The 13384-nt window shown below is 40.3% G+C and overlaps 1 protein-coding gene across 1 annotated transcript in view; it reads right to left on the reverse strand.

Moving 5' to 3' along the window:
* Positions 1 to 1759: 1759 nt before the first annotated feature.
* Positions 1760 to 13384, reverse strand: part of GTDC1 (glycosyltransferase like domain containing 1) — a 189373-nt gene continuing 177748 nt past the window's right edge. Inside the window, exons 10-12 of the mRNA XM_050900249.1 lie at positions 10559 to 10629; positions 9771 to 9862; positions 1760 to 2415 (exon numbers count right to left, since the gene is read on the reverse strand). Coding sequence (XP_050756206.1) covers positions 2332 to 2415; positions 9771 to 9862; positions 10559 to 10629 — 247 coding nt within the window. The 3' untranslated portion in view covers positions 1760 to 2331. The remainder of the gene's footprint in view (positions 2416 to 9770; positions 9863 to 10558; positions 10630 to 13384) is intronic.

Below are 13384 nucleotides of genomic sequence, written 5' to 3' on the forward strand. Positions count from 1 at the left end.
CGAATGCAAAGAAATATCAGGCGATAATGCAGCATTGCCATTTATTCCCCCGCAATTAAAGTCCTCAGAGTGTTTCTATTATAAAACGTTATTTGTGAGGGTTCGTAACTCGGAGGGAAAATTTTCCATCAAGATGAAGCCTTGCTTATACCAGACCGAGCTGGGTATGGTTAAAGTATCACTGATCAGTAAGCAAACCAAGGCAGAGCCCCACCTCGCCAAGGAGCTGGGTGAGACCCGCTTCGGTCGTGGGCCTGATCAGGGCGTGCACTGAGGACAGCAGTCTTCAACTCGAAACCACAGAGCTTTGGTGTATCGAGCCTGTTCACCACAAGCCCTAGCGCACCATTACAGCATCTCCTCTTTCCCTTTCATTGGTTTGGAGAATGACTCACTGTGAAACTTGAACCGATTCGCTTTACTTGTACCATGCCTCAGTTTCCCCACCAGTAAAGACCAAAAAAAATTTCTCATTTGCTCTTGCTGGTGCAAGGTGTGATAACATTAGTGAGCACCTATAATATACTCCGGTAAGAAGTGCGAGGCAGTCCTGTTACTTGGCTCTACCAAGTGTGACTACCACACCTACGCAGGCTGTCTTGAGAAGACTACTTCTACTCAACCGCATTAAACGCCTAGAGCCAAGCTGGGCTTTGGTTGAGCAGAAATGAGGAGGAACCAACATACAAGACAGATGATAACTGCAAAATTACCACTCTGCAGTGCTAGGAAAATATCTGAACACTTACCGTTGGATCTCCCTTGGGTTTTTTGATTGCTTAATGGAGTAATTTTAAAGAGAGGTACTGCATGCTCTCTCTCGCACTGAAAAAGGACAATTTAGCATCTTGACGGTGTCAGAAGGCACGAAGGCACGTGTGTGGAGGAGGACCTGCCCGCATCTTTCACCTGCTGTGGATGGAGCTTGGGCAAAGGGAAGATGCTGCCGGGTGACAGCCTGCCGGGACGGGGAGAGGAGCTACCCTGCCTGATACAAGAGAAGCTGAAACCATAGCTGTCTGCAAAGCGAGGTCCGACCAGGCTTCACATCGTAACGCCTTACCGCGAGTCCTCTTCTTGCTTCTTCCCAGAGCAGAGTCGAAAATCTTGGAGTTGTCATAACGTTTTATTATCACTTGCAAAACAGATTCTACTTCATCAGATAAAGACACAATTGCATTCATTGACTCTGACACAAGGATATGCATAGTGATAAACATACAGATAGATGTACACACTTATACATGAATGAGATATGCTAATTAAAAATTGCAGTGGGCACTTTATTAAAAATTTATTGTACAATCTACATCTTCAAAACATTTTACATCAACAAATACAGCAGCTTGACTGCTGGAATCATAAGTGATTTATCTTTAAAAGACTGTATTTGTAACTGGATGCAAAGATTCTTGATGAACTGCCGTTACATTTAAACTACTGGTTTTTATTGGAAGTATTTTGACTGTTATCTGTTTGTTCTCCATCCTTGAGAGAAATAAAACAAGTGTCTCGGCTTTCATTTTATCGGATAGATGGCACCACGTAGCATATTTCCCATGCTAGTTTGAATTACAGCTGTTTATCTTTCAGCTTTCTTTAAGATTAATTAAATGCAAATGTAACTCCACGAATCATGGGATTACCTGCCAGACCCCTTATTAATACCTTCACTTAAAAACCCCTGTGCCAGAGAGTCATTAATTTGCAAAAAAAAAAAAAAAAAAAAAAAAAAGTGCTAAAGCAGCCCTTTGCCTCCAAACAACCCGGAGATGGCTGCCCAATTAGTCCGGCAGCGTTCGGATCCTCCTTTCAGGCCCTGTGGCCCTTTGAGGACACAATAAGGCTCCAATGATAACCTGGCAACCTAGGTAGAAACTCAGCCAAGTGTGAGCGTTTGAAGCTGCAGCTTGGCTGCCATCGTGTCGGCGAAAAGAAAGAATTCAGGCACCATGTCATCCAGTACAAAGGATAAAAACAGATTCAACCGGAAATTCAATGTGGCACCACATATGGGATACATGAGTGCGGTTACACAACAGGCCACATATTTTTTTTGAACAGTCTCCTGCATGTGATGCCGAGGACATGTGTAACCATCATAACGTCTCTAAGAATCTGTATTTAATTTGAGCTGGGGTGGTGGCAGGGATTGGAGATCTGAAGCCGCCACAGGTTTGTGGCAGATGGCTCTGTGTCAGCTATGACAAGCAGCCAGGCTCGGCTTCCTCTGCAGATTTTCTTTTCTCTCTGATCAGGTAAATATGGGCACACTCTGGAAACTTCCACAATTCTGCCTGAGGCTGCAAGTTTGTGACTTAGCCCCATCTGTCACAAATCTTCCCTCGGTTCTGCTGCGAGCAGAGACCTGAATTTACCGCCGAGCGCTGCCCAAGAAAACCCAGCCGTCTCGCCCTACGAGGAAGCAGAAGAGAAAAGCGCACGAAGCCGCGTTAGACGCCGGGACGCAAAAGGGACGCCTCTCGCGCGGGAAGGAGCGTGGTGGCTCCGTGCCGAAACGCTCCGCAACGCCCGGGATTTCAGGAGGGGTGGAAGCGAGTTGGTCAGAGAACGCTTGCGCGGCATTGTTTGGAAACGGGGTGAATCCTGCATTTTTTTTGAAGACAGGTAAGCTGGTCGGCGGCCCCAGGTCATCTGCTCCTGGGTGAGCACCATCAAACATCCGTCTGCTTTACTGGCGGTCTCGGCGGACACGCCGAGGACTGAACACCCGCGGGGACCGACCTGCCCCTCTCACCCTCAGACATGGTAGAACCACGAACCAGCGGGAGCGAGGGCCTAATTCTTCTGCTTGACCGTCATCGGTCTGGCTTCTGGGCTTTATTTTAAGAGTAACGTTGGAGAGAATAAATTCAGCTCCTTTTTTTGGGAGTGATAGCTCTGCAAAGGTCTGGGCAGCCGTTTTTTCAAGGAATAGTGATTCAGTCAACAGTTCCTAAATATGCAGAGATTAGGAGAAGCAAAGGTTTCACATAACGCAAAATCTCCCCACGAAGAACAGGCAGCATAACAAGATGTCAGTTGCAGTACAATATCTTTTATGAAATAATCAACGTATTTGTTTCTTGTGTCCTAAGACCAGAACTGAAGCAATTAATATCTACTCTGCCATCATTAGACTTCAGAGTTAACCTTTAGAATTTAAGAAGAACAGTTCATCCATTCAGACCTGCTGTTTCAGGACAGTTGGAGTTCAAGCAGGCAGTACTGATTTGGTGCACATTTTATGCACCTTTTTAAAAAATTACCTTAACAAAATTAAGAACTAGAGACTATTATTCAGCACAAAAACTGAGATTTGGCAGGCAAGACAGCAGAATGATTTACAGAGCCAATTTGTATCGGGTCAGCTTTACTCTGTGACCCAGCTCCTTCCCTCTGTAAGTGAGTATTGGGGAAGAATCAAGGTGGAAAGCAGCTTGTAGTAATTACTTTTGGAGCTCAACTTTCAAACTCCAAGCACCTTTGGAAACCACGGTCAAAAGACAGCATTGGTTTACATGAATCAGGTGCACTGTGAGGCCCAAGTCAGAGCTATATAATACTTCTCGGTAGAGTAACAGTACTTCCCTGGACAAACCGGTCTGTTCTGCAGTTTCTTATATTGACCTTTTAAAACTCATTTCATTCTTTCTGTCTTTAAGTAAAAACCATCAAATGTTGGATGTGAGTCTACGCAAGATACGCTGGTGGGTACCTTGCATAGGATGGTTCAAAACACACTGACCAACTACAACAGTTGGTTGGAAAACAGTTTCAGGCTTTCTTTCTCAAGGTAATTTGACTAAACTTTACTGAAAAAATAAGTTTTCATGCTTTTTGCGACCTTTCTTTCAAAGTCAATCCTATTTCCTTTGACCCATTTCTCCATCTACCGTTTTACAGTGGCTGTGGTTTGTCTGCCAGTTTTCATTTACTTTCTAAAACTAAATTGGAAGCTATCTAATATTGTTATAATAAAAAGTTCAAAGTCCTGGTGTTTACGCTGAAAGATGCACACATAACTGCTTTCTTAATGAACGCTTTCTTCCTGCTCTACAAGTGCAGCCAACTGCTACGAGCTATAGATCAACATTTTCAGAGAGCTGAAATCTCCTAGATATATACCTCAGAGAGCCAAGAGCAAGGCAAGCCCTGGGAGAAGTTCAGGTGCAGGCCACGTACATATATATATATGCATACTTATATATGTCTGCATAAACATATATTATGTCTAGATATGTACGGTGGGATCCTAGAATGACCTAGCAGGCAACTTCAACAGCCTACCTGCACGCTCATTTCTTCCACAGTGAAGATCCCCATTAGCTAGCGGACCTCACTCTACCACAGCTGCTTCCAGACCCACATGCTGCTTGAAGACCTAAGGTTGACCCAAAATGCTTAAATTGTGTCCCACAGTCCAGCAGATCTTCCCACCTGTGCAAACCTCCTAAGCTAGCTGGATTTCACCTATATCAGCCATACATATGGGAATGAAAAAAGTCAAGACTTCAGGCTAACCTGGATGCGACCCTGAGCAACTCAATCCAACTTTGAAGTTAGATCCTACTTCGCAGCTGGCCCTGCTTTGAGCAGAGCCTGACTAGGTGACCTCCAGAGGTACCTGCCTTAATTACTCTATGAGTCCATGTTCTAAATAAGTAACCAAAGTTTTCTTTCACATAAGAAATCCGTATGTTATATACATTTTACTTAGGATCCCATGCCTAAGCACTGAAACAGAGATGGGAGAGCATGGACACAGCATGCTGCACTCCAGAGTTCCTAGGCTGCTATAACCTTCCCATACAGGCTCTGAGAAGCAGATCTAGACCACCTCTGAAACCATTTTAAATTATGCTCACTGGAAACCGAGCATCTCAAGAGGCAAATACAAGTTTCCCACTCGTGCTTCCAACCTCCTTCTGACCTGCATCTAATGCTAACCAGGCAGAAAGACAAATTCAATACAATGCCTTCTTTTTTCTCTGCAAACATGCTCTGCTGATGAACAGAAAGCCAGCAGGATGGATGGCAATATTTGTACTATTTGCATACCCTATAAAGCTCTAAATTAACTTTATCAGCTCAGGACAAAAGATCTGGAGAACACTGTAAGCAAACATCTGCTCAATATACATTCACCATTAAAAAGTAAACAGTAGGTTTGGCTCCATAAGGAACAGGCTGAAAATTATCAGAGTACAACACATCACATAAACCGATGGCATGGCCTAGAATACTCTGCAAAGCAATGATCACACCAGCACAAAAACAGCTCTTAAGCATCAAAATGGCTTGAACGATGAGAGATTAGAATATAAACATGGAATAACATTCACGAGGAGGGACGGAAAAGACCGGGGTACAAAGCGTTTGACAAATGTTTATAAAATAATGAATGGTATAGAAAAGATGGACGGGGAGCTTCTGCTTCCAGGCGACCAACTCCAGAACAAGAAGACACTCAACGCAACTGATGGTGGGGAAACCCTGAGCCAATTGAAGGAAATGCTTTTAACACCCTCTGTAAACATACGATGAACTGCTTTGCTATAGGAAGATGTGAAAGACAACCACAGGGGTTTCCAAGTGCCTGAACGTCAAATGGAGAGCTATTATGTGCAGCCTGGCAATACTTAATACTAAAAGGTTAGGAAAGACGATAAAATCTCCAAGTCCAGGGTGAGGACCAATCTCTAACTCTAAAAGACAAAGAGAAGACCTTCAAAACCCTATTTCTACCTGCGTCTCCCAAATATCCGATGCTCACCACTATCAAAAACACGGTATTAAACACATGGCGTGCCGATCCAGAGTGGCAGTTAGCATCCTTACGGAAAAATGAATTTCTCGTGGAGTTTTGCTGGGGAGTGGGTAAGGATAAGGGCAGAGGCACGGTCCCCAGCTCCTACACGGCCTGTACAAGAACTATGAACGACTACTGCTCCTTGCAACAGGGCTGAGTGGCTGACGGGACATCTGGTATGAGGCTCCCCTCCACCCTCACGTATCCAGCGCCCCATATCCTTAGGCTGAGAATGCCTCCTGCTGCTTTCCTAGCTATGCTTAAATAGTAAAGCTGGACCAGGAGTGGTTTTCCCTTCTACACGTTTTCCTGAAATACCAAAGATACTGCTTTATCTCAAATCAGAGCAAAAAGAGAAGGGAAAAAAGAAAAAAGAAAGTTTTGTTACAACTGCCCTATACAGCCAAATCCTGAGACTGGAAACAATTCAGATGTCTACGGTCTAACTGGGATCTTAATTTGATTTTACAGCAGTTTAATCCCTTTGAATTCAGCAGACTTCCTTCTACAGTGGTGTAAGAAAGAAAAAAAAATCATGCCATGTGTCTTTTCAGAGGCAGGTGAGCTTCTGTAGTGTGATGGAAATGAGAAGATGAATGTCAGAAAGTGGGCCAAATTCTTTTCTCCGTTAAACAAGCAGGAGTGAGAGTAGGATTTTTCTGTAGGAACTGAAGCTGACAGCATGTCAACCAGCACTCATTCAGCTGGGAGGGCTGGGAGAGATTATTTAAAGTTGTCAGCTCCTTCCATGCCTGGCTTTTGGCAACTCTTCTTGTCCCTTTCCACTGTATACTCTTTATACATGCTGTTTTAAATTAAGAAACTGAAGTGAGGGAACTGAAAGGTAAACTTAAAGAAAATAATGCAGAAACAAATGCTTTGCCCTATTTCTTTTTTTAATTTTAAATCTACTAGATAGGGAGCTTGCAAACGCTGACAGGTCTTATGGTGTACTCCGACGGAAACCGATGCCCTCTTGTTGTTACTCGCTGCATTCTGGCGCTTACTTTGGCAACCACAAATACCCAGAACCAGAGAGCAACGTTCGAGTCCATAAAACTGGAACAGAACAAATAATTGATAACAAATGAGGTTTGCTTTCCACTCCTCTCAATCTCCTGCTAATAACGGGTAGAAGGCAACGTCGAAATGCAAATGAGCCAAGCCTTGGGTGCTGTGAGAATACGCAGGGTAAGTAACACATCATTTGGAAAGGTTTTCATAGGTGCTTACATTATGGACACTTTAAAAAGTCTGCCAGCATGAATCTGCTCCGTCGAGTTAAGCTATTGCAGTTTAATGGCTTGGTGTGTGCATTTTCGCAGGGATATTCAGTGTGTCCAGCTCCCTAACCTGACTGCCCCGCTGCCGTTCATCTCCCTTTTGCCCCTAACTTTGTCAGCACAAGCACTGAGGACAACTGAAGGAATAAACTGCCTGTTTAAAATTAGACAGCTGTCTAATTATTATGGATATCCTTAGTAATAAAACCCCAACAACATGTAAAAGGATAACCCAAGGTACTCCTGATGATGATTACTTCCCGATCTATGAAGCAGAATCCCCAACCAGTAAAGAAAAGCCCTATTTGCTTTTAAAGCATTTTTGCTTTCAAGACTTCACAGCTACTTTATGAACTTCAGGCAGGGAGCATGTCAGGAAGGTTTCTGAAAGAAAAGTAGCTAGTTAGTATGCACTGCTGTGCTGGGGTCCCTTTTCTATTCCACTACAGTATATATAATATTATATTGATCTGAAAAAAGGGAAAATACAGTGGAAGTGCTGCGTACCCTTCATGATTTCACTCTTTTCAGCTTCCTAAAAAGCAGCATCGTTCCAACTGTAATGACATTAACAGCACGTATCTAAGTTAGCGTTTTTCTAGGAGGTTTTGCGGATAGTTCCACTGCGAAAGGAAGACTTAGCATACGTGGGTGTAGGTACAAAAAGACAACTCTAACAGTATTCTCCGAGCTGATCCAAAGCCTATTAAAGACAACAGGGATCTTTTCCCTGGTGCTCACAGGTTCTGGATTAGGCTCTGCTTTACTCATTTTAAAACGATCCCCCACTCAGCTGAATTGCTACCTGTCGCAGACATTCAGTTCAAACACTCGGAACATCTGAACGGGGCCGCGCTGTTAATAGTGCACAAGCCCCTGCACGAGGGGTAGGAGAAACACCTTCAGCTTCTGCCTGCAAATCATCTCAAGGGATTTTTTTAATAAAAGAAAATTAGCATTTTGCTTATGGGGCTCGTGCACACATTTTAAACCCATACTATTTTATACCAGTGTGTGCTCTACCGTTATTTCCATTTTCAGTGTGCCTTGGCTCTGTTTCGGAGCTGGGGATCCACACGCAGAGAGAAGATCCACGTGAACGCAACTATTAGCTGAGCTTGAAGCATTGGGAAATGTCAAGGTAAACGTTAAAGGACTGTTTTCCCTTTGAAGCCACCACGTATAACTATACGACACTATTGACTCAAGAAGTAATGCTGAACACTGGAAGTGTTCAGTCAGCATTTTAAACTATTATGAGCTACCTTCTGAACCATTGCCAAGTTAATAGACAATGAAAGATAATGAGCTTGAAATTGGGTGTTAAATTGCATTTTTGGTTCTCTCCTTTTTTCTTGAAGTTTAACTGTTTCCTGCAGAAACAACAGCATCTTTGATGTATCATTATGTAGATGTCTATTTTTAGGTCACACGAAAAGTCAGGCGTGGGCTAAACCCTCGCTGCTCCTGCTACATGTGTGCGGGAAGGGGTAGAGAGGCAGACGACGCACAGCAAGACCCAACGCTTTCTGGTCCCCAGAGGGAGGAAGGTGGAGAGATGAGGTTAGGTCTGCTGGCAGCATGAGCCTCCAAATTAAGAAGGAGATTACCCGACTTGCTCATTAACAGTGTGCCTGGACGGCGACAGCCAGGCAACGCTAAAAAGACCACATTTGTATCGCACGGGTAACACGAGGAGTATTTCTATGCGTTCCCAAGCCTTTAAGGACTTTCAGCTGAATTCAGGTTTTTTACAACCTGAAACACCTTCGTCGTGCAGGGGTAACGCGTATCCAACCTGCCCACGGCATAGCCAGGACTGTAAAAGTCATAAAACGCTGTAGAGTTTACATATCAGCATGCAGAAAATAGCAGTTATTTTTCTAAAAGCAGCATTGTGTAATAATAGCTCTTCACTGGAATAATATAAAATTTAGTGCTTCATCTACAATTGCGTAATTAAAAAAAAAAAAAAAAAAAAGTGTGACTCCTAGCAGTACAAATACATCTCTTAAAAAAGTGAAAGTCGGTCTAGCATTGAACCCTCGATCAAAACTTGCATGGAAGGTCTGCCACTGAAACTGTACTTTCTCTAGATAAATAACTGCAAAGAATAGGACATGATAAATACCAGTAAATTATGCTTCCGACAAACTTTTTTTATGTTCAACGTACCTGAAAAAGCAGAGAGTTAAAATAATCATAATTATGAAAATAATTCAAATAATTCCAAAAGGCAGAGAAATCTTACCTGACACCAGTCACCTGCATTTTTTGAGGACTGAAGATTAAATTAGGATAGGAAGGTAGGCTTATCCTCATTAGTATAATTGTAGGATCTTTCTTTTATTTTCCTTTTAGACTAATGAGTTGCATTAATCCAGGTTCATTTTTATAAGCCTCTTGGGTCCAAATGTAAAGGACAGTCATTTTAGAAAACAATAAATTAAAAAAAAAGCATGTAGCATGCATTAAGTGCACGTATTTCATAAGACCTAGGTTAATACAACTGGCATCTAGTTTAATTAATCCTTGTTAGTGTAACGACTAATATCCCTCCCTAGCATGTTTCCTTTAAACATTAGTATGTTAATTAAATGTTGTTTTTTTAAGGGGTTTTTTCCTTTGTACTTCAATATGGCATTATATCATGTAAAACTATTCAGAACAACTACCTTATAGAGATGTTTCCTTACAATATCTGGTCTCTTGCAGAAATTCTGAAGCCTTTTAAAAAGCTGTTCAGGTGTAGAATACAGATATTCAGCTGCAGGAAAAACAGATACATTTTTAATGAAACAAAAACCTCAAAGCACACACTCGATATTAGTCACTTTACTAATTAAAAATGCATATTGCTCTGTGCCGCCTCGTGTTTTACATTATTTAAGCATGATTTTATAAGGTTACCTCAGCTCACAAGGATGTTTAATGCTAAATAAGACTGTGTAGTTGTGCTGTTTAGACATCTCCTTTGGGTGATTAAAATACATTATTCTAATGTAACACAATGCATATGTGATACATTTAGTGATGAGATTTTTCAAAGAACTGGTACTACATTAGTGTGTATCCTGTACCGCAGTTGCATACTATTAAGTATTAAATTGTTTAAATAATTTGGTGTGATTTTCAGGCCTCGGTTTTTTTTTCTGTGTATCAAAAAAATCTGCAAACCATTGCAGCATCACTGACCTTTTAACAAAAATCTATCATTACGGGTTGTGTATGCTAACAATGAAGAATGCTATTTCAAAACTTGCTTTTGTGTTATCTTAAAAGAACAGATGGCAAATATAAACTTCGTCTAATGTATTAAAACACATAAAATTTTCCTTAACACTAACATGTTGGCTTGCCAAATAAACAATTGCTTTTGCTCAAGTTTATTCTCAAACTTTATATTTTAGCATGAATCACGTTATTACGTTTCAGCAAAAAGAATATGCGACAAAGCAGCTACCTGGAAATATCTCTGGGTACACCAAGGCTTTGGGACACAGCGGATAACAGCCACAATATACAGCTTCGACCCTGAAGATCAGAAATAATGAATACACAAAAATAGACGTTAGTGAGCCAAAAAACTTATTTTGGTGCAAGAGGACTGAGGTTGACTACATATAGCAAGAGTGAAACATTTTTTTCTTCAGCAGCATAATCCTTCTAAATGCCAAAGTTGCTCTTTTTAAAGAAAATTTTATTGATCATATGAATTACATAGAACAGAACAGCGAGCATATGTTTTGTTCGCTGAATAAATCAAAGCGCAGCTCTGCATTTTTTTGTTTTTTAAATACTGTTTAACACATTTTATAATCAGCAGACAGACACATGTAACAACATGGTGAAGTATGGACGGCTTTTCTTAATAATGCTGCAGAAAAACAAGGGCATACGTGCGCACGTTTGGATATATGTGTATGTATACACAGACGCACACAATCACCCTTACCTGGCAGAACAGATATTCTCCTTAGACTTTAAGACTCCAAAGGTTACAGTTAAATATAGCCTAGGAACAACTTGCAGCATGCTTCAGGCTGGGATATTTTAGCTTATGCACATGCTTCAGACAATTTTCTTTATTTTTCAGGACGTAAACTGTTGTATTTTTTAATAACTACCTACGAGATTCCTTTGCCAAAGCGTGCGATGCTTTGTACTTGTGTTTTTTCAAGGAAGAATTTACATATCTCCTGTAACATCAAACCCAAATATTTTATAATTGCAACACAGTGGCGCAAAGTTTTCTAGTAGCAAATCTAAAGAAAAGCTATCCTCTTCGTGTTTGCATTTTAATAGCTGAACGGGTTAAGGCATCAAGTTTTCAGTTTATTTTTTTTGCATAATGACCATTGATCTGACATAATGTCCGTCCAAAGATACAACTGTAATTTCTGTTGGCTAGAAATTACACAGTGAAATTCAAAACACTTCTTAGAATATGTTTATTTTATGAGAGTCTTTGAATTTCCTCCAACATGTTGACCATACGAGGACTTTATTTTTAACTTCAGTTTCCCTCAGTCCCCAGGAAAAAAAAAAAAAAAAAAATCTGAAATCTTGTCAATGTTCACCTTTTCTATTTTCAGTGACAATCCAAAAGGCTTTCGCTACCTTCATGCGCAGATCGGGTTTGGTACTTTACTACAGGCACCCAGAAGGAACTCTCTTTCCTTTAGATCTACTCAGTTTTAAACAGGAAAAAAATAAAATAAAGAATGACATATTCGTCTTTCATGCTAGAAAACTATGCATATCCACAAAACCCAAAGACACACATTTCCCTGCAAATGCTTTTGCTAAGCAATGATTGCTAGTTTTTTTCATAAACTTTTAAAATTTGTAATTTCTGGGTTTTTTTAAATAACATATGCACTTCAGATTGCATTTTAAACATTAACAACAATTTCAAAGTGTACATCGTCTAGCACTATATTTTTTACCAAAGGGAAATGTTTCTGATGTGTGATTTAATTGATGATTTCAGTTCTTAAATATTGTGTCATATGTCAAAGCAAATAGATTTTTAAAGTTTTCTTTAATCTAGGAGAAAAAAAAAAAAGAGTGAAACTGTGGACATTTCAGTAATAGCTCAGATCACTAAGTTATGTTAAAATATTTGCTTTTTAATCATATCGTCTGCATGAAAAAAAAAACCCGAACAGCTCCCTAAAACAAAACTGCAGGCCAAGATGCAATCTGAGTCATCATTTGAGTATGTAATTTCCCCTTATGAAAAACCTCTGTCAGGATCATGAATTAGTAAAAGCAGAATTTAATGCCTCTGTCGTTCGCTGGATAAAAGTTAAAATTTGGAATTCTTTCATTTGCGAGTGATCTGATTTGCATGCTCATTTTCTACCTTTCCGCACCAAAGTTTACATGCCTTTTCTGACAGGTCCTTCCTACAGCGCAGTACGTCGTGCTATAAACCCTACACCTTTCAGATGCCGAGACCTATAGATCAAACGGAACAGGGCAGAGCACACACAGACACAGGCTTTAGTCCGCAGACGGACAGGGAAGCTTTGCAATTTCCAGGCGTTTCTGTCCTTTTCCAGAAAAGTATCATATCATAACAATAATACAATTATTCTTCATTTCAATCCTTAAGCACTACCAGTTAAATAATAAATAGAGTTCCGATTGATCTATTGTTAAAATGGCTAGTAAATGGCCTTTTTATTCCAATTAACAAATCATCTGCTAAATCTATGAATCTTAATATTCAGATCTATTCACTTCAATTCATACAATTTATCTGCAAATAGTTGTTGGGCTTTTGATTCTAAATATAATTAGCTGATAATTTTGCTTGGCTGAATTACTTTTCTGGAGGGCCTGCTAAGGCTCTCAGTCGCATTATCTAGCAATAATGAATCTGATAGGTGAAATTTTTTACTGTAATGAGGATGAGACACAGTTGTGACACCTGAGTCTAGTAATAACAGAAGACTGCTAATTATCGACAGCACTTTTTTGTGTGATGCACAGAGAAAAAAAAATCCCTCATTATTAAAAAATAAAAAGTTACAATTATAAGTGACACCGGAGGAGAGTAAATAAAATGGAGTGATTAAAACATTGCTGCTTTAAGGGTGTTTTTAATTAAGTGGAAATGCTAATGTTGTCATACTTAGCAGATGGGATTAAAATTAGTTATTGTAAGTAACTCATATTTTATGTTATGGTTTCCACAGCATGTCTACAAGATCTAAGAAAGTGATACATTCCATAAGACATTTAAAAAATGAAATTCTCATAGTCTTTACAGCTCATAATA

Source organism: Gymnogyps californianus, chromosome 7, assembly GCF_018139145.2.
Source record: "Gymnogyps californianus isolate 813 chromosome 7, ASM1813914v2, whole genome shotgun sequence".
NCBI lineage: Eukaryota > Metazoa > Chordata > Aves > Accipitriformes > Cathartidae > Gymnogyps > Gymnogyps californianus.